Source organism: Oncorhynchus clarkii, chromosome 18, assembly GCF_045791955.1.
Source record: "Oncorhynchus clarkii lewisi isolate Uvic-CL-2024 chromosome 18, UVic_Ocla_1.0, whole genome shotgun sequence".
NCBI classification, from domain to species: domain Eukaryota; kingdom Metazoa; phylum Chordata; class Actinopteri; order Salmoniformes; family Salmonidae; genus Oncorhynchus; species Oncorhynchus clarkii.
This window is the reverse complement of record NC_092164.1, coordinates 58,270,758-58,292,468: the sequence shown is the minus strand read 5'-3', so window position 1 is coordinate 58,292,468 and position 21,711 is coordinate 58,270,758. Positions and strand designations below refer to the sequence as shown.

The following is a 21,711-nucleotide window of genomic DNA, read 5'->3' as shown; positions in this document are numbered from 1 at the left end:
GCTTCCTCCATTTCTGGTCCATGAGTGTTCTATTGGATTGTAAGAATTGTGTCACTGTTCGCCTCCTTTCCAACACTAGCATTCCGTCACCTCATCTAAGGACAGGGAGATAGATAGGTATATTTGGGACCCGATTCAGGAAACTAGGCATATGTGGCAAGTCACGACTTGTAAAAAAAATATGTTTTTTATCAAAATGAGTTACTTGGCAGAAATGCCTTCTAGAACATGTGAACTTCCATGTGCCTTAATAACAAACTTGTATGCCATCTGTAAATACGAATAAAATTGTTAAATTACGAGCCGAATCCAGGTGGTGAGTCACATTTATGACATCCTCTCTGATACCACGTCCTCGGTAATGGATGATTTACCCTGAAGTCCTAATAGAGTACCAGCCAGACATATTGCACGTTTACTATTTATATCCACGCTGAATGGGCTGGCAGTTACCTTTTGATGACTTCCATAAATATGTATAGCCTCCGAATCACAGAGCTACAGCTTTTCTCTAATGGGATGATTGAATAAGGGGGAAAAGCACAGGGCAGGTACAATGGTGGGGGGGAAAGAAAGGCTACAAGGTTGTTTTATGAAACTCCACATGAGAAGATTTATTAAACTTTTGTCATGTCTTAGATGGTACAGAGCAACACTGAAAACAATAAAAATATGCATGTGTACTGATTCTGCTGCCAAAACTAATATTTACACATGAAATGAAAATGCATGAGCGTGAACAGAACACGTTGTTACTTTTCTTTTGAGTTGGTTTCTCAACAGAAACTTGCAAGTTAGGGTTCATGTCAAAACATCAAAATAGATTGGAAATGTCATGTTATTGTATATTGGGTGGGAATGTACCTGCAGTTGTGTCAGTATTCTGTATCACAGATTACATTGTTGTGTTGACTTTCCGATACTGTATATACAGACTCTGGTAAAGAGGTTAATGTAAATATAGTTTGTTGACTTCCTTCTAAGGCCAGCAAAGTAATGAATGTGCTGCCATAACTCTCTCCATCTATTAAGTGGGACAGCAGGTACACTAGTTGTTAAGAGCATTGGGCCAGTAACGAAAGGTCGCTGGTTCGAATCCCTGAGCAGTGCGGGTGAAAAATCCGAGCAAGGCACTTAACCCTAATTGCGCCTGTAAGTTGCTTTGGATAAGAGTGTATGTAAAATGTAATGGTTACTACCCTCCGGCTGTTTTGAAGGGGCTGAAAATAACCCAGTCAAAGCAAGATAAGAGAAAGTTAAAGATTTAGGGTGGAAAGGAAGTGGGATAGGGAGAGAAACAGGTATCAAGCTCTTGGATGAGAAGGGGCATGGTGACAATGCAAGCATACATGAAAAAAGAGGACACACATTCAGTTCTTATTCCTGTTTAGTAACAGGATTATATTTAGAGGCAAAGTGGGATTTCAGGACAAATGGGAGAAAAGCAACTGAGCGTACAGACAAAAATGTCTTGAGTTATTTTATTATATCCATTATGTCATGGTGTGAAAACTTAATATAAAGTTAAGCAAAGGTTTTTGTTAAAATGTACTATGTTGAAAACACAAAACAATACATAAATTATTTTGCTAATATTGCTTAACAATTTAAACAGTGCCTCAGTGTAACTTCATCATAAATGGTGGAAAACAGTAAACTGTTAAAGTATTTTTTAAAATCTAAAATACATTAAAAAAATTCTACAAAAATATATTTTTATATTGTATGATAGTTGCCATGGTAAATGTATACTACAATACAAACTGTCTTGAGAAACGTACTCAGCAAAAATACTGCTGGTGTAGGTCGATTCACATTTGATTGATTGGTTTGCTATTTTCAACTATGCACCACAATGAACCATTACAGACAAGGCAGTGCAAGTAGCAAGTCAATTATGGTGCAGTAAAAAAAATACAATTCAACATGTCAATGTTAGTTCAATTATAGTCAATTCATGTGCCCCTTTGAATAAAATCACTGAATCAAATTGTTGACCATTTAATATTGTTATTAGGCTTTATTCTAATACGGTTTTTGGAAGTTGTTCTCATCATGCCTGCTCTTCTGCCTGTTTTTCTGCTTATCCATGGTTTCCCAGCTGAAACAAAGAAAATGACATATCACTGTACTTCATTGAAAGCTGGCCGCGCTTAATCCCCAGTTAGAAAAGGACAAAGTGAAAAAGCATGTTACTTATAATGTGATCCAAAGTTAGCCAGTCTTCCAGTCACACAATGACCTCAAACACAACCTGTTACTCGGACACTAGCTGGCGCTAACGAAAAGGCCTGTAGCCATTACTGCAATTATGGGGAACATGCAAAAGGTTGTTGAGCTGGCAGATGTAATAAGTCTATTGGTCATTATATTCAAAAACACCCCCTCACTTCCCCCCAGTTATATCTTCAGATAAACAGAGAAGACTCCGGGTGTGTGTGTGTGTGTGGGTGTGTGTGTGTGTGTGTGTGTGTGTGTGTGTGTGTGTGTGTGTGTGTGTGTGTGTGTGTGTGTGTGTGTGTGTGTGTGTGTGTGTGTGTGTGTGTGTGTGTGTGTGTGTGTGTGTGTGTGTGTGTGTGTGATGACCACTATCATACCTTTAGCACAGACGTCCATGCAGCTTTGTCTGGATATAAAGTTGTTGCTGCTTCCTCCACAACCTGAATAGATGAACTGCTCACACATCCTGGAGGCTGAGTTGTAGTAGTAGCGCGGTATAGATGCAGCACATCCTCCTTTATCCAGGGGATCCAGGCAGAGCACAGGAGTAGCTGTCAAGCACATAAAACAACTATAACAACTCTGGGAGAGAGTAGGCTACTCTTCAGCTAACATTAACCAAGACGCTCATCTCTGGTAGTCTGTAACCTAGCCTGGGTGAAATGTCTGTTTGGTAATGCAACCTAGCCTGGGTGCCAGCCTGTTTGGTAATGGAACCTAGCCTGGGTGCCAGCCTGTTTGGTAATGTAACCTAGCCTGGGTGCCAGCCTGTTTGGTAATGTAACCTAGCCTGGGTGCCAGCCTGTTTCTGATCTGTCGCCAACTCCTTATGGAACTCTCGTGCCAAACATGACAAGGAGTGGCCAGGAGTTGAACAGCTAAACAGACGGGTAACCAGGCTACATCTCTATTTTCTTAATAACGTAAGTATATCGAAAGAGGATACTGGATGGAATCATTTCAGAATAATATTGTTATAGAAAAACAGGACAATAGGCAGAGAGTAGGCTACTCTTCAGCTTGCTTTGTCTCATTTTCGACCGAGAGGCTCATCCCCGGCTTCTGAACATAAACAGACGCACAACTGAGAGAAATGTATGGAATAATTTCAGGACAATGTCTGAGAGAATTAAGGCACTCGGATACTGTGTGACTCTTGAGTATAGTATTGATAGAAGAGACTGTTAGAGTGTCAGGATTGGTCCTTTTTTGTTTTTTTTGTATCCCCTTTTTCTCCCCAATTTCATGATATCCAATCACAATCTCGTCTCATCACTGGAACTCTCCAACAGGCTCGGGAGAGGCGAAGGTCGAGTCCTACGTCCTCCAAAACATGACCCGCCCAACCTCGCTTCTTACTGTAAGCCAGCCGCACCAATGTGTCGGAGGAAACACTGTTCAACTGACGACCGAAGTCAGCCTGCTGGTGCCCGGCCCACCACAAGGAGTCGCTAGAGCGCGATGAACCTGGGATCGAACCTGGGATCGAATCCCAGGCTGTAGTGCCTTAGATTGCTGCGCCACTTGGGAGGCTGGTACTGGTCCTTCTATCTAGTTTGAGTATAGTATTGATCGGTCGACCGATTAGTCGGAATGGCCGATTAATTAGGGCCGATTTCAAGTTTTCATAACAATCGGAAATCTGTATTTTTGGACACCGATTTGGCCGATTAAAAAAAAATAATCTTACACCTTTATTTAACTAGGAAAGTCAGTTAAGAACACATTCTTACTTTCAATGACAGCCTAGGAATTGTGGGTTAACTGCCTCGTTCAGGGGCAGAACGACAGATTTTCACCTTAACAGCTCGGGGGATTCGATCTTGCAACCTTACAGTTAACTAGTCCAAAGCTCTAACCACCTGCCTCACGAGGAGCCTGCCTGATACGCGAATGCAGTAAGCCAAGGTAAGTTGCTAGCGAGCATTAAACTTATCTTATAAAAATCAATCAATCAATCACATTCACTAGTTAACTACACATGGTTGATGATATAACTAGTTTATCTAGCGTGTCCTGCGTTGCATATAATCGATGCGGTGCGTATCATTGCTCCAATGTTTACCTAACCATGAACATCAATGCCTTTCTTAAAGTCAATACACAGAAGTATATATTTTTTAACTTGCATATTTAGCTAAAATAAATCCAGGATAGCAGGCAATATTAATCGGGTGAAATTGTGTCACTTCTCTTGGGTTCATTGCACGCAGAGTCAGTGTATATGCAACAGTTTGGGCCGCCTAATTTGCCAGAATTATACGTAATTATGACATAACATTGAAGGTTGTGCAATGTAACAGGAACATTTAGACTAATGGATGCCACCCCTTAGATAAAATACGGAACGGTTCCATATTTCACTGAACGAATAAACGTTTTGTTTTCGAGATGATAGTTTCCGGATTCGACCATATTAATGACCTAAGGCTCGTATTTCTGTGTGTTATTATGTTATAACTAAGTCTATGATTTGATAGAGCAGTCTGACTGAGCAGCAGCAGGCTCGTAAGCATTCATTCAAACAGCATTTTCGTGCGTTTTGCCAGCAGCTCTTCGTTGTGCGTCAAGCATTGCACTGTTTATGACTTCAAGCCTATCAAGTGTGCGCGCTAATAGCGTTTCAAACTTCACTCGCTCTGAGACTTGGAGTGGTTGTTCCCCTTGCTCTGCATGGGTGACCCTGCTTCGAGGGTGGCTGTTGTCGTTATGTTCCTGGTTCGAGCCCAGGGAGGAGCGAGAAGAGGGACGGAAGCTATACTGTTACACTGGCAATACTAAAGTGCCTATAAGAACATCCAATAGTCAAAGGTAAATTAAATACAAATGGTATAGAGAGAAATAGTCCTATAATAACTACAACCTAAAACTTCTTACCTGGGAATATTGAAGACTCATGTTAAAATGAACCACCAGCTTGTTCTCATGTTCTGACCAAGGAACTTAAACATTAGCTTTCTTACATAGCACATATTGCACTTTTACTTTCTTCTCCAACACTTTGTTTTTGCATTATTTAAACCAAATTGAACATGTTTCATAATTTATTTAAGGCTAAATTGATTTTATTGATGTATTATATTAAGTTAAAATAAGTGTTCATTCAGTATTGTTGTAATTGTCATTATAACAAATAAAATATATATTTTTAAATCGGCCAATTAATCGGAATCTGCTTTTTTTGGTCCTCCAATAATCGGTATCGGTATTGAAAAATCATAATCGGTCGACCTCTAGTATTGATCAGTGGAGGCTGCTGAGGGGAGGACAGTTTATAATAATGGCTGAAATGGAGCAAATGGAATGGCATCAAACACATGTGTTCAATGTATTTGGTACCATTCCACCATTCCGCTCCAGCCATTACCACGAGCCCGTTCTCCCCAATTAAGGTGCAACCTGGTATTGATAGAGGAGACCGTTAGAGTGTCCGGGTTGGTCCTTTTGTACTGGTCCTTCTATCCAGTTTCATTTCCTGATTACTCATCAACTATTGCATGTCATCATGGCCAGAATTTTGATGAGGATGTGGCTGTTTGCAATCAAATTGCCAAATTTCATGAAAAAGCTTCCTCTAATCTTGTTTCTACATCATTCCAAAGTAATACAACGTTAATAACACAATAGAGTGAACACAGTGGAGTCTCATGAAAAGTAGAATCTGGATCTATTTTGTCATTTAAAAAAAAGTTACCTTTATTTAACTAGACAAGTCAGTTACGAACAATTCCTATTTACAATGAAGGCCTACTCTGGCCAAACCCTGACGATGCTGGGCCAATTGTGCACCGCCCTATAAGCCCATGCTCAACACTAGATGTGGAAATATGTGCTTCACGGCTAATCGAAAACAGTCAGACTGTTGACCTTGACTATTGTCCACATACTTTTGTGTGGTCTGCAGTACTCCATGCAAGACAACAGGTCCTGAAAGCGGTTCGCGTTGCCCTGGCAGCCTCCGTAGACGAACTGCTCACACTGCATGGTGGTCATGTTGAAGAAGTAGCTCAAGAAATTGGCCCGACAGGGACCCACCTCTTTCTGGAACCTGCAGATCTGGGGGATCTCTGGTGGGGTGGAGAAGGTGAAAAGAAACACATTCTTATAGGAACTATTGAAAAATGAAATGGGTCACATTGTATCGTCTTTTATCCTGAATTGGTTTGGATTTCCATTTCTTAACCCCAAAACTTTTCAAAAGTGCTGTCGGCTATATGTTCATACAATTCATGACTTAGAATTGTTTTGATGACATAAAATAAATGGCCTATAGTCTAAATAAAAAAATAAAACTGAACTTGATGAATATTTAAATGCAAAGAAAAACTACTGAGAATACCACACAAAAACAGACTTGTATAAACAAATAAAAACGTACTTGGTATTCTAAAACATGCTTTCTGACACGCCAGAAAACTCATGAAGTTGTTTGCATTCCCTTGGCACCCTCCATAGACAAACTCTTCGCATTGTTGAGTGATAGTATTGTAGTAGTAACGTTGGATATCTCCTCTGCAAGGTCCCTCATCTACTTGAAGTAGACACACCTCTGAAATGAGCAGAAACACACAACATCAACACTATTGCTGGCTGCAAAATTAGGTCAAGGAATCTCTGAAGTACAGATTCATGTCGACAACAACTTTATCACTACTGAAAAGTCATGAGCCAACGCCCATCGATTGATTATGATTGCAAAGTATTTTGGCGTCGAGAAAAACTAATACAATATTAATGTGGCTATTACCAGTTACGGTATTAAAAATACATAAAATCATTTTTCTTTACCTTGTTTCGGTGACAATGCAAAAACGTAACAAAGAGAGCATGAAAGGATCAGAAAAATTAATGAACTGTGCTCCATGTTTGTAGATTTTCTCCAAGTTCAATTCTCCTTAACTCTTCTAACTTTTCGCACCATCAGTACAGCCATTTATACTCTTGTAAAAGCTTTCCCAAGCGGCACGAGGGGCGGGCTATAATGGCTAATTTCCATACAAACCCGAAGTAGGAACGACCTGATTAATGTTTTGATCTGCATCATAGACAACGTCACGTTCATACACTGTTGAACTAATAACGCAATATGTCAAACGCCCTTCATTGCGCGCAATAGATACGGACCAAACATTGATGTGGAAAGAGACTACAATAAATGTAGGCTAGTCTGGGAATGAAACTATTATGGGAGTATCATGAGAAGAAGGATTTGTTAACAGATTTATGACCATATGTGTCATAACATACGACAATGTTAATTATTGTTTTTTCTTCTACTTTATTTAACTTGTCAAGTCAGTTAAGAACTAATTCTTATTTACAATGACCGCCTACCCCGGGCAAACCGCTGGGCTAGGCCAATTGTGCGCTGACCTATGGCACCACCCAATCACAGCCAGATATGATTCAGGCTGGATTCGAACCAGGGGCTATAGTGACGCCTCTTGCACTGAGATGCAGTGCCTTAGACCACTGCACCACTTACTTTGAAAAGTGGTTTCCAGTAATTAATTATAACAAATGATTAGATCTAGAATTTGAGAGTTTATTTATTAATGTGGGCTACAGGCTTTTAACGTTCTATTCGGTTCATGTTTAAGGCCTAAATCTAATTCAGATGAATGAAATTGATTTACAGTATGTGTGTGAATAGTCCACATACTCACTACAAAATATTGCCTTGTCTCTAAGGAAGTGATACAGTATAAAACATTAACACATTGAGCTTATGTCATTCTTTATTGTGTCATAGTCCCCATCACATCTGGATGTTTCCCAATAAAAAAAACAATCACAACTCTGGGCATCCATGCAGGATCTGCCTTGGTGAACTTTATTAGCTTTTCTCTTTACATCAGTAGAAATGTAAACCGGTGGGAACTCTAAAAGGTATGAAGATACATGTTTCAAAAAGGACCAACTCAGTGGCCTTGTAGTTAGTGTCCACCTTGAGATCGGAAGACTGTACAAATATGGCCCAATTCCTCTCAAGCTGCCTCAACGCTATGAGCCGTTCCGGCTTGCACATGCCAAGGCTTGTGCAAGGCTACTTAGCTTTCAACAAGGAGAGTGGAGTGAGAAAATGTCATATGAGCTGCTTTCTAATGTGTCCTATTTCTGTCCTAACCGACAACTGGTTCCATGGATGCATAAAAACAACAACACTCTCCCCCTCATTGAGATTTTGTCCTTTGATAGACCCCTACTAAATGTCCATGAATTATAATCCACCAGTGGAGGCTGTTGAGGGGAGGACGGCTCATAATAATGTCTGGAATGGAGTAAATGGAATGGTATCAAACACGTCAAAGATGTGGTTTCCATGTGGTTGATAACACTCCATTGACTCCATTTCAGCCATTATTATGAGCTGGCCTCCCCTCAGCAGCCTCCACTGTAATCCACATAATAATTCAAATACATTGTTGCTGCAGTATTCTTTTCCTGCTGTAGCAAACTGTCTTAAATTAAGATCCTACATCTGTACCTGACCTGTATTTGATAGAATATTGAATAAGAGTCTTGGTCAAAGAAGAAAGGCCTATTTCCTAATACATATCAATTACATAAGTAGAGAACTATATCCCATAATGACAAAGCAAAAACAGTATTTTTTAAACATTTTTGCAAATGTATTAAAAATGAAGAAAAAATAGCTTATTTACATAAGTATTCAGACCCTTTGCTATGAGACTCGAAATTGAGCTCAGATGCATCCTATTTCCATTGGTTATCCTTGAGATTATTCTAGAACTTGATTGGAGTCCACCTGTGGTAAATTAAATTGATTGGACATGATTTGGAAAGGCCCACCCCTGTCCATATAAGGTCCCACAGTTGATAGTGCACGTCAGAGCAAAGACCAAACCATAAGGTCGAAGGAATTGTCCGTAGAGCTCCGAGACAGGATTGTGTCAAGGCACCATTGAAGGTCCACAAGATCACAGTGGCCTCCATCATTCTTAAATGGAAAAAGTTTGGAACCACCAAGACTCTTACTAGAGCTGGCCGCCCAGGTCAAACTGAGCAACCGGGGGAGAAGGGCCTTGGTCAGGGAGGTGACCAAGAACCTGGTGGTCACTTTGACAGAGCTCCAGTGTGCCTCTGTGGAAATGGGAGAACCTTTCAGAAGGACAACCATCTCTGCAGCATTCCACCAATCAGGCCTTTATGGTAGAGTGGGCAGACATAAGCCACTCTACAGCAAAAGGCACATGACAGCCTGCTTGGAGTTTGCCAAAAGGCACCTAAAGGACTCTCAGACCATGAGAAACAAGATTCTCTGGTCTGATGAAACCAAAATTGATCACCTTGCCTGAATTCCAAGCTCCATATCTGGAGGACATGGCACCATCCCTATGGTGAAGCATGGCGGTGGCGTCATCATGCTGTGATGATGTTTTTTAGCGGCAGGGACTTGGAGACTAGTCAGGATCGAGGGATAGATGAAGGTAGCAAAATACAGAGATCATTGATGAAAACCTTCTCCAGAGCGCTTAGGACCTCAGACTGGGGCGAAGGTTCACCTTTCAACACCACAACGACCCTAAGCACACAGCCAAGACAACGCAGGAGTGGCTTTGGGACAAGTCTTTGAATGTCCTTGAGTGGCCCAGCCAGAGCCCGAACCTGAACCCTATGGAATGTCTCTAGAGAGTAGAGGTCGACCGATTAATTGGCACGGCCGATTAATTAGGGCCGATTTCAAGTTTCAAAACAATCGGTAATCGGCAGTTTTGGATGCCGATTATGGCCGATTACATTGCACTAATGTATATAGATTATTTTTTACAATTATTGTTATTATTATAATTTTTTATTTTCTACTGTGTTATTGACTTGTTTATTGTTTACTCCATGTGTAACTCTGTGTTGCTGTCTGTTCACACTGCTATGCTTTATCTTGGCCAGGTCGCAGTTGTAAATGAGAACTTGTTCTCAACTAGCCTACCTGGTTAAATAAAGGTGAAATAAAAATCAATAAAAAACTCCACGAGGAGTCTGCATGGCAGGCTGACCACCTGTTACACGAGTGCAGCAAGGAACCAAGGTAAGTTGCTAGCTAGCATTAGACTTATCTTATAAAAAACAATGAATCTTAATATAATCACTAGTTAACTACACATGGTTTATGATATTACTAGTTTAACTAGCTTGTCCTTCGTTGCATATAATCATTGTGGTGCCTGTTAATTTATCATCGAATCACAGCCTACTTTGCCAAACGGGTGATGATTTAACAAAGCACATCCGCGAAAAAAGCACTGTCGTTGCACCAACGTACCTAACCATAAACATCAATGCCTTTCTTATTAAAATCAATACACAAGTATATATTTTTAAACCTACATATTTAGTTAAAAGAAATTCATGTTAGCAGGCAGTATTAACTAGGGAAATTGTGTCACTTCTCTTGCGTTTTGTGCAAGCAGAGTCAGGGTATATGCAGCAGTTTGGGACACCTGTCTCGTTACAAACTGTGTGAAGACCATTTCTTCCTAACAAAGACCGTTATTAATTTGCCAGAATTTTACATAATTATGACATAACATTGAAGGTTGTGCAATGTAACAGTAATATTTAGATTTAGGGATGCCACCCGTTCGATAAAATACAGACCGGTTCTGTATTTCACTCAAAGAATAAACGTTTTGTTTCGAAATTAAAGGTTCCGGATTTGACCATATTAATGACCCAAGACTTGTATTTATGTGTGTTATTATATTATAATTAAGTCTATGATTTGATATTTGATAGAGCAGTCTGACTAAGCGGTGGTAGGCAGCAGCAGGCTCGTAAGCATTCATTCAAACAGCACTTTCCTGCGTTTGTCAGCAGCTCTTCGCAATGCTTGAAGCACGGCGCTGTTTATGACTTCAAGCCTATCAACTCCCGAGATTAGGTTGGCAATACTATAGTGCCTATAAGAACATTCAATAGTCAAAGGTAAATGAAATACAAATGATAAAGAGAGAAATAGTCCTATAATTCCTATAATGACTACAACCTAAAACTTCTTAACTGGGAATACTGAAGACTCATGTTAAAAGGAACCACCAGCTTTCATATGTTCTCATGTTCTGAGCAAGGAACTTAAATGTTAGCTTTTTTACATGGCACATATTGCACTTTCGCTTTCTTCTCCAACACTGTGTTTTTGCATTATTTAAACCAAATTGAACATGTTTCATTATTTATTGGAGACTAAATTGATTTGATTTATGTATTATATTAAGTTAAAATAAAAGTGTTCATTCAGTATTGTTGTAATTGTCATTATTACAAATGTATATATAAAAATCGGCAGATTAATCGGTATCGGCTATGTTTGGTCCTCCAATAATCGGTATCGGTGTTGAAAAATCATAATCGGTTGACCTCTACTGGAGAGACCTGAAAATAGCTGTGCAGCAACTCTCCCCATCTAACCTTACAGAGATGGAAAGGATCTGCAGAGAAGAATGGGAGAAACTCCCCAAGTACCGGTGTGCAAGCTTGTAGTGTCAAACCCAAGAAGACTCGAGGCTGTAATCGCCAAAATTTCTCATCCTAATATTTATATATTTCTTAATTCCATTCTTTCACTTTTAGATTTGTTTGTATTGTTGTGAATTGTTAGATACTATTGCACTGTTGGAGCTAGGAACACAATCACTTCGCTACATCCGCAATAACATCTGCTATATGTGAATGCGACTAATTCAATTTGAGTTGATGTAATAACATAAAAAAAGATAATGCACATAAAATCTTCATAATTCATAAAGGTCATGTTAACTGACACATATTAACACATAGAACAAAACATATATGATCTCATAAGCCTGTGTTAACCTCCAAAACCCATTTTCCCCACCATTAAATGTAAAACAATTTAGGACTACAAGCTGGCAAGCTCCATACTCCCACACATTTTTTTCTGTCTGCATTTTCCCTCTGCACTGACATGTAACCTTGCTACATCTAAAAGCCATAGAAAATGTAGGCTAATAGATCCATAGGCTGCACATCTCTCTACACATGATGGTTCCATGTGGCTCAGTTGGTAGCACTTACAATGCCAGGGTTGTGGGTTCAATTCCCATGGGGGCTCAATATCAACATGTATGAACTCACTACTGTAAATTGCTCTGGATAATAGTATCTGATAAAATGTCTAAAATGGATCCATCTGTTGTAGTATCTTTCCTTAGTCTATGCTTTTTTATCTGCACTGAAAACTCAGATTAGCCTTCTTGTCATGCTAACCTGAACTGCCGTGTCATTCCCCTTGACCCATATCTGCATTGGAACAGTGAAGAGAATCACAGGCAAAATATTGTTGGTATCCACATACTGTTCATATTCTTCCACTCTCATCGCAATTCTTAGACATCATAACACAACAGCCATGTGGTTTAAAAAAGAGACTCATAACAGACACCTGGAGAGTGGCCCTATGGCCTCTACTATGATGCTGCAGTGTTGGATTAAAGGGCATAGTTTTAATCAGATTAAGAGATTAGGATGTTTATGCAGATTATTTTATAACCCGGATTGAAGGAGAGGAGAGAGATTTCTCTGGCAGTATTCAGGGGTGGAAGACAGTTACCCATAAAACGCAGTAAGTATTTTTTTATTGTATTTTTTCCAATTAATATAAATATTTGATAAATTGGCGTTATTACATTAATTAATCTAGCAAGCAAAGGGAATGGATCATCTGAGTGTAGTATTGGGGGCAATTTTTATAAAATAAAATAATATCCACAACCCTAATCAACAAAATATCAAAAGATACGCAACCTAATGCATACAATGATGATTGTCATGGTTCTACGAGACACATTCTAAAATAGTTTTTGTGAGTGTGGCTCTTCTTTAAGAATATGTTTACCTTCCCTTTGGCAACAATGTATTTTTATTCTTTGACAGACAATGCCGGTGATAAATATGGACGAGTTGACAGACGTGGATAAGGCTAAAATGGAAAGAGACCAAAAGAAGATTGAAGTCAAGCTTGAGAGATGGATGGTAAATTTGACACCTTACTTTGATTGAGAATTTTTCCAATTGTAAAAGTAATATCTATGTAATAATAATAAGTGGGATAGTAATACATTTGCACTGTATTTTAAACATGGATAAAAGCCATGAAATGTTCCAAAGTAGAATGGATTGGTCATTAAAAGAGACTGTAATGACAGGTAACCTAGCGGTCAGGAGACAGTAACTGAAAAGTCGCTGTTCATGTAGTTGGCTCGGGGATTCAAACCAATCTGTCCATGTGCCCTTGAGCAAAGCATATAACCATAATTGCTCCAGTAAATCGCTCTGGATAAGAGCGTCTTCCAAATGACTAAAATGTAAATGCATTCTTGATATTACAGTTGTGTGTGTTACATGTTAACCCTTCTTTTGTATGACAGACGTCTAAGTGCTGTACTGAGTTTATGGAGGCGGTTCAGGCCGGTGTAGAAGAGGACACTCTGGTCAAAGGCATCGCAGAAGACAAGAACCCATTCAAGGAGTTGAAAGGTGGATGTGTCGTCTGCTGAAGAGGACAGGAGTCAGAACAGACAGTGGAGCTTTTCTTTCACTGATTAGACCCTCTCTAGTGCCCAAGGACATGCCCCCTTCCTAGGAAACATAGCTGGATCACCAATAGCTAACCGAGAGGAGATGGTAAAAAAACAAATAGATGTAAATAAATCTAAATCTCATGAAACCATGTAAATGAATCCTTCTAGATTGTGATCCCTCCTTGGAGTGATGCAGGAAATAAGGGTTGTTTTTGGAATGATTGTCAGAGGTTTGTTGGATGGTTTATATTGTCAGTAAAGAGCTTGTCTCCCATGAGACTGTCTATAGTCTGAGTGTGCACCATCTGTTTCATTATTAGACAAAACCACAGTAATTAAATGAGCTTGTTTACAACTACAAGTTGTTGCTTGAAAGACAGAGTACTTTTACAGGCTTATAGACACATGCTTATAGACACAAGATGGTATTGACAAATCTGACACCAATGTGGAAAAAAGTAGTTATGAAAGTAAGGAACATGTATGTTATGGGTAGCTCACCTGAACATCATGAAATCCCCCTTTCTAGCCTACAGCTTTCTACTTTGTCTGACATGACCTACTACTGCATATATGCCGCGTTGAAAACAACTGGGAACTCGAAAGAAATACGAAATCACATCATGACGTCAATGATCTTCAGGTCGGAAAGACGGATCTCTAGAAAAAGGCCCGCACAGAAATCGGAGATTTCGGAGTTCCCAATAGTTTTGAACGTGGCAATAGCCTGTGACACGACTAGTTGCGCATGTGCAGCTCATTGACGCACACACAACATAAACTGTTACTTACACAGAAATGGCTCAGCGACTGAATTTGGTAGTAAGCCGTCATTTCTCCAAATTAACCTCGCTAAGCAGTACAAGGAAGCTGTCTGAAAATGTCTCATCTAAACCCAAAACGGCCAGTGGTTCAGAGATAACGGCTGATCATTTACTCTACACACCAGAGCATTTTGCGTTGAAGGAATCTCTTAAAAAGGTATGCAAGATTGGTAGCCAGTTAGTTAGCGTACCAATACAACAATGAACCACATAATAATAAAATCATGATTCAATTTCACACAAAGTTAATAATAATATAGCTTTCGTGGATGTGAATATTGGTGGTATAACTTGCAAATGATAATCGCACTTTAAGGACCATGAAAGTAGGTGAGAGGTCACTAGCAGAAAGGCTAACTCGACACAAACGACTCTTTCTATTCGTATTTGAATAAAGTTTCAGTTCTATCCTACGACAATATTTCGCAATATTACAAACACCACAACCTGAACAAAACAGAAAAAGCTGCATTAGTTGGATACAGCCTTGTGGGATTAAAAAACAAACATCCACTGACTCACGTGACGTTTGTCTGAATTTGACATAGATACAGTACTTTGTTATTGTAGTTATATATCAATCAGATTCGTTTTATACCACTTATAGACAACCAACTATTAGTGTTATTTATGAAATATTGCACTACAATTGTAGCCCTCGTTATGGTTGAAACATTTTGCAGCGTGGTTGAAACAAACATCTCCGTGTTTCTGTCACAATCAGCGACAGTGAATTTTTTTTGTCAATCAATATCAATCAATATTTCAATGTCATTCATTCAACCTGCCAAGCATCAAGCACATGTCGTATTCATACACAATTGTCCCAATGCATTTATAACTGGAATTTTGTCAAATTAATCTACCTCTGATTTTTGCCTGTTGTTTAATCCCTGAGTAGAATCTGCTTCATAAACCTGTACTTGAATATTCATCAGGCTTATTGAAGGCAACCCTGGTCCTGGAGTGCTACAGGTATGTCAGGAGTTTTGAGTTATAGGCTGTTTTCAAGAGCATCAAAACCATAATGTATCTTGGGTAAATTGTGACTGACTGACTAGTCTACAAATAATAAGTAGTTATTTAACTAGGCAAGTCAGTTAAGAACAAATGATTATTTATGATGCAAGGTGATTTGTAGATTAGTCAGTTGGCAGTCGCCTGCACTGTCGGCTGCAATGTCTAACAAGCCCATAAGCTTAACTTTTTGCATTAAACCTGACCAGTAGGTGGAATTTAGCCAATCATTAAAGTAGAACTGACAGTGTTTTAACTACTTTGCAGATATGAAACAAACAATCATAATATCAGTAAAAAAAATAAAATTCCCTGTTTATACCACAAAACCATAAGAGGTTTTTTTAAAAATTGGTTTTATTTGACCAAAAATTCCATGATGTACAGTAAGGCATTGTTGGCAGAATAGATGGATGCAGTTCAATACATGAGTAATATAATTAACCAATACATTTGTTGGTCGTCCCAAAAATATTCCTATCAGGTTGTAAATCACAGCTGACATGGTACATTGTTTGCTGCCTCCACCCATTTCCGCCAAACGCGGAAACTATGGATACAAATTCTTCCCTGCTCGTGCATTATTATAATTCATATGCTCGTCACTAGAAGTCCCAGCATTCAAATGTTTCTGTTAGTTAATAGATCATGACAAAATACACCTTATTACTGTCCTGCTAATGTGCCTGGACCTTGTAGACTAAATTGCCTAGAAAACCCCCATATCTGATCCAATTGGTTGCCCAATCAGGCAGGCTAGATGTAGTTATTTCGAAATGAATATGCATTTATAACGCCAGGCTTTTGAGCGGTTATTCAAACGACATATGCTATTCACTGCAGTTTACAGCCTAGACTAGAGTTTTGTAGTAACTTGAAAACATTAACATTCTTCATTACATTATGTTGTTGTAGCCTAGGTAGAATACATTTATTGTCCCTAAAAACTGAAACAATAGGGTAGCGTTTCGAGCAGCGTACCCGCGGGACTTGGACTGGGAGGGAGTGCACTCAGCTTTAACCTCAGAAGTGCACATACCTATGATTTCGTTTTCGGATAGCCTGAACCTGTTTTTATTTTTCTGTGTAAATTGACTAGATATTGTCACTGCAGTATTAAGCTTAACATTGAGCTTATCAATTATGGTCTAATATGCATATGTAACAGTATAACTTTAGACCGTCCCTTCGCCCGCGCCCGGTCGCGAACCAGGGACCCTCTGCACACATCAACAACAGTCACCCACAAAGCATCGTTACCCATCGCTCCACAAAATCCGCGGCCCTTGCAGAGCAAGGGGAACCACTACTTCAAGGTCTCAGAGCAAGTGACGTCACCGATTGAAACGCTATTTAGCGCGAACACCGCTAACTAGCTAGCCATTTCACATCCGTTACACATATTCTTCTAACTTAGGCTATAGGCTACATCTGGAGCCAGTCTGTCTTAATTGTTCTGTTATGGTATTACGCACCTGGCCTCTCTGCTGCCACGGCTATTCATTTTCAATCTTGTTGAGTCCCAGGAAAAACCAGAATGCAAAAGCTTGTTGGACACGTATTTTCTTTAGCCTACTAATAGCCTATTGGAGGAGAGATGAGTGCTTTTGCTTGCTTGCTGAATGTAAAATAGGCTACAGTATTAGCAGGCGGGGAGTTGGAAAGGAGAAGCCCATATTTTCATATATTAGGCCTATCTTAACACTGGGCTACATCCTGACAAAATACACCATCTGAGTAGCCTGCTAATGTACCTTTCTGGACCTTCTAAACTGTTGAGAATAGACCCAAACTGATCCAAATGGTTGCATGATCAGGCCTAGGCTGTAGGCCTATGCAGTTATTTCGACATGAAACAAAACAGGAGGTATGAGCAGTTATTCAAATGTCCTACATCACTGCAGTTTACAGCTCTAGACAATAATTTTGTATTGACTTGATAACAATAATATATTCCTCATTACATGGTGTTGTAGCCTAGGTAGAAGAATGTTCTAGTCTAAAACCTTGGCCTTACCTAGGTTTTACTGTTCAAAAGTTTGGAGTCACTTAGAAATGTCCCTTTTTTTTTTAAGGGCACCTTTTTTTGTCCATTAAATTAAAATAACAGCAAATTGATCAGAAATACAGTGTAGACATGTTGTAAAGGACTATTGTAGCTGCAAACGGCTGATTTTTAATGGAATATCTACATAGTTGTGCAGAGGCCCATTATCAGCAACCATCACTCCTGTGTTCCAATGGCACGTTGTGTTAGCTAATCCAAGTTTATCATTTTAAAAGGCTAATTGATCATTAGAAATCCTTTTTGCAATTATGTGAGCACAGCTGAAAACTGTTGTTCTGATTAAAGAGCAATAAAACTGGCCTTCTTTAGACTAGTTGAGTATCTGGAGCATCAGCAATTTGTGGGTTCGATTACATGCTCAAAATTGCCAGAAACAAAGAACTTTCTTCTGAAACTCGTCAGTCTATTCTTGATCTGAGAAATTAAGGCTATTCCATGCGAGAAATTTCCAAGAAACTGTAGATCTGGTACAACGCTGTGTACTACTCCCTTCACAGAACAGCGCAAACTGCCTCTAACCAAAATAGAAAGAGGAGTGGGAGGCCCCGGTGCACAACTGAGCAAGAGGACAAGTACATTAGTGTCTAGTTTGAGAAACAGATGCCTCACAAGTACTCAACTGGCAGCTTCATTAAATAGTACCTGCAAAACACCCGTCTCAATGTCAACAGTGAAGAAGTGACTCCGGGATGCTTGCCTTCTGGCTGTCCACGGAGCCTTGTCTGCCAGTTAAACAGTTAATTAAGCCTCATTTACTGCCTTTTTAAAAAAACATAGCTGTTATGGCTGACTTGTTTAAACAAATGTGGTTTCTACTGACAATTGATGTACCAAACTATGGCATAAGGGAACGACGAGTGGACAAGAGGCAATCCGTAATTTCGATTAATTATTTGTTCAGCACTTTCAAAATGTCCAGTGGCAGAATTCAGAACATTGGCCATTCCAACAGTATTCGCGCTGTACACCAAGTCAGAACCGTAGGATAAATAACGGGGGCATATAAGCAGACAATGAAAGCTCTTACAATATTCGATGATGACATTTCTCTAAAACAGGCTATAGGCTAATTAAGAGGTGAAAAGGGACCAAATTATTAGCGTGAGGCACATGGGCTACTAACAGCTTACTACACAACATACACTTACTGTAGTAACGTTATTACTTTCTTAGCTACAGTATGCATATTGCCCTGGCATTTCACATAATTTATGCAGCAGCGTACAATACATTTTTGTACTCACTTTGTGCTGTGCTCGCGTCCTTCCAAACCACTCATTGTTGAATTTGTGATTTCCAACTTGTTGTGTAATGTTTATGTCCAATGGCCAATGAGCACCGATACGTTTTGTCTATAATTTGTGATTCATTATGATGACTGCTAGCTAAGATTTTGAAAGTATGATGTTGACATGATCAGTCCAATCAAAGCTACTATAAATATAACGTGATTTGACGTCATTTTATCTGTGGCAAATGACCTTGATCCTTCTTGGATGGCCACTTTTAATGTAACGCTATGTCAGCAGCCAAAGGGCGAGAATTTTAGAGGTCTCCCCTTACACTTCGCGGTGACGTAGTTTCCCCATGAGTGGCAGAACACTGAGCCAATCACGGCACAACACTCCGTATTTTCTGCTTGCTTGCCCCACCACCACAGAAAGCACTGAGCCAGGCAGAAACACCTGCATTTTGGAGCTGCTTTGCTCAAGAAAACAAAAAAGAGACTGTGTTTGTTTGCGGCTTTATTAACTCAATTATATATATATATGTTTTTTTACATTTTTTACAAACTGATATGTGACACATTAATGCCAAAATAACATGCAAAACAGGCAAGCCCAATTTTGTCATTGTATTTAATTTATTATTTTTTTGCAAAAAATGTGGAGCTCAAAACAGGTGGTGCTCAAAATAGGTGGGGCGTTAACAGGCTCTGCCCCACCTTCCCTGAATGATGGGTCGCCACTGGATTTAATCAATAGTGGAGCTTTGCATGGCCGGGGAACACAGAGCGCAGCCTGGAGGAATGCACTACAGATCTGCCATTTCATAATCTGGTTACTTGTTTTTCTTGCACTTTGACAGGTAGCCTATAGCCCTAATATTTAGCTAATGAATCGCCTAATATCTAGCCTCTATTTAGCTTCTTACTTCGGCTACACATCACTAGTACCACTTTCCAGCTGTTCCCGTACGCAACAGGCAATAGGCTACGCAAGCCTCTCCGCAATAGGCCGTTTCTCTTCTCTTGAAATCCCAGATAAAGCTATAAGCTACAAAAGCGACAGGACATTTTAAATAATTGTTTCATACTAGGCCTAATAGCTTATTTGGGAAAAGAATCAGGCTTGCTCTTTTAATTGCTGAATGTAAAACAGGCCAACAGCATAGAAAAGTGCATTGGTGTGATCACTTTTGGCCGGTTATGATAACATTGTTGCACTGATGCTTTGCAAATAGTTGCACAGGACAGACAGAGATGAGCACAGTGAAAAAGAAGAACCAAAATAATTATGGAAATCACTTGATCAACAAGACAATGACATACTGTAGACCTAAGAATATGCGTAGGCTAAAAAGTGTTTGTTGTCGAATTGCTACAATTAAATATGAGTTACTATATTATTTTTAATTAGGCCTACATGTGCATTGATGTATTATTTGCAATTGTCAGTATGACAATGAACACACCCTGAAAGCACTGAATGGTCTGAACCAGTATCTGTGTGTTAAGAGACCTCATGAATGGTCTTGTTACCACCTAATTAATAGCAGCGTGTAGGATGTGTTGATTAACTGGTGTAGGACTGTAGATCAATAAACTATCAACTTTCCTCTAGTGTGGATGCTCACCCACATTTTATAGTTATGTAGCTTATTGTTTATCATTAGTTATCGTTGTAGTTATTGGCTTGGTGGATGGCCCGGGCCTTAACTCTGACAAAACACAACTAATGTTATTATTACAACAGAACTAGCCTACTAGTAAGTAGCTAACGTTAGCAAACTTGAATTTAATAAGTATCAAATTAGAATTTTATTCTCTATAAATAGACTCTTTCAAATGATTTACTCTTGCAAGTTTGCCACCAGTGTGCTGCGCTAGGGACATAAAGCGTAAGTCGAATCCATCACTTCTGTTGTTTGGCTGTGTCCATAGCAACGTTCGAAAATGAGGTGGATATGTCATTCCCAAACATTCTAAGAATTTATTAACCATATCTTAGTGCTCGCTTGTTAGACAATGTAAAAAATGTGTCCTATTCTTCCTGTGGGTGTATATGAACATATTTGAATAAGATTTAATGTTGCTAAAACGCTGTCCGTTCCACTTGAATGTTTATCATGTGTGACTGCGTCAGGTGTATGATGCCTAAATGGGACCAGAGCCATGAGTTGGGCCAATGTGGTTTCTGCATTATGATGCATTTACATGACGCGACAACATTATATGGCAGCCATGTTAGCACCCTATTAACATTAAATGGAATATATATATTTTTTAAATACTATAAAACGGAATGTCTAGAATGAGCATTATGATGCATTTACATAACACGACAACATTCTATGGCAGCCTAGTTAGCTCCTCATGAACATTATATGGGGAATATTTAAACAATGCTATGTAACTGAATGTCTAGAATTAGAACAATATTCAAAAAGTTGGCCTAACTGTCTAAATATATGGCTCTGGTTGGGACTAGGCATAGGCTAACCTCTACAGTACCTGCAGCCCTATAAGACTATGGTTGCCTTCCGCTTTGCTAGACAGTCACCGGGGACAAAGAGCTAAAAATACAGAGAGCCCATAAACAGAAGGAAATCAAGACGGACGTAAATGGAAATAAAATTGTTTTCAATTGTGACTTAAACCTCAAAGGATGCAGGGAGGTTGAAAATAAACGAACATGCGGAAGATGGGAAGGATATAAATCTAAAAGGAAATGAGAAACAATATGAATACAACTCACCAGTGGGACAAATAGGACCTGTAGTTTATTAAAAGAATACAGTT

At 39.3% G+C, this 21,711-nt stretch overlaps 3 protein-coding genes across 4 annotated transcripts in view; 2 read left to right on the top strand and 1 right to left on the bottom strand.

The window, feature by feature from the left end:
• Positions 1-588: 588 nt before the first annotated feature.
• On the bottom strand, positions 589-7,210 carry LOC139373786 (carboxypeptidase inhibitor SmCI-like). Of its 2 annotated transcripts, XM_071114779.1 has the most exons (6): positions 7,009-7,203; positions 6,599-6,769; positions 6,108-6,287; positions 2,598-2,771; positions 1,945-2,101; positions 589-899 (listed from the first exon to the last, which is right to left on the bottom strand). In XM_071114779.1, the coding sequence occupies exons 1-5, from the start codon at positions 7,082-7,084 to the stop codon at positions 1,986-1,988; spliced, it is 717 nt and encodes a 238-aa protein (XP_070970880.1). In that variant the 5' UTR covers positions 7,085-7,203; the 3' UTR covers positions 589-899; positions 1,945-1,985. The 2 variants fall into 2 exon arrangements, with proteins under 2 accessions (XP_070970880.1, XP_070970881.1); XM_071114780.1 differs by lacking the exon at positions 589-899 and having other exon boundaries at positions 1,370-2,101; positions 6,198-6,287; positions 7,009-7,210.
• Positions 7,211-12,750: 5,540 nt separating this feature from the next.
• Positions 12,751-14,069, top strand: LOC139373785 (guanine nucleotide binding protein (G protein), gamma transducing activity polypeptide 1). Its single transcript, XM_071114778.1, has 3 exons — positions 12,751-12,823; positions 13,135-13,233; positions 13,629-14,069. The coding sequence occupies exons 2-3, from the start codon at positions 13,138-13,140 to the stop codon at positions 13,755-13,757; spliced, it is 225 nt and encodes a 74-aa protein (XP_070970879.1). The 5' UTR covers positions 12,751-12,823; positions 13,135-13,137; the 3' UTR covers positions 13,758-14,069.
• Positions 14,070-14,521: 452 nt separating this feature from the next.
• LOC139373783 (probable acyl-CoA dehydrogenase 6) overlaps positions 14,522-21,711 on the top strand; it is a 48,152-nt gene continuing 40,962 nt past the window's right edge. Inside the window, exon 1 of the mRNA XM_071114776.1 lies at positions 14,522-14,762. Coding sequence (XP_070970877.1) covers positions 14,580-14,762 — 183 coding nt within the window. The 5' untranslated portion in view covers positions 14,522-14,579. The remainder of the gene's footprint in view (positions 14,763-21,711) is intronic.

Excerpts from the sequence above, each read along its gene's own strand:
- LOC139373785 (XM_071114778.1), top strand. The coding sequence starts at position 13,138 with ATGCCGGTGATAAATATGGACGAGTTGACAGACGTGGATAAGGCTAAA. Across the intron at positions 13,234-13,628 it reads TCAAGCTTGAGAGATGGATG|ACGTCTAAGTGCTGTACTGA; the intron begins GTAAATTTGACA and ends TTTGTATGACAG.
- LOC139373786 (XM_071114779.1), bottom strand. The coding sequence starts at position 7,084 with ATGGAGCACAGTTCATTAATTTTTCTGATCCTTTCATGCTCTCTTTGT. Across the intron at positions 6,288-6,598 it reads AGCATGTTTTAGAATACCAA|AGATCCCCCAGATCTGCAGG; the intron begins GTACGTTTTTAT and ends CCACCCCACCAG. Across the intron at positions 2,102-2,597 it reads CATGGACGTCTGTGCTAAAG|CTGGGAAACCATGGATAAGC; the intron begins GTATGATAGTGG and ends TCTTTGTTTCAG.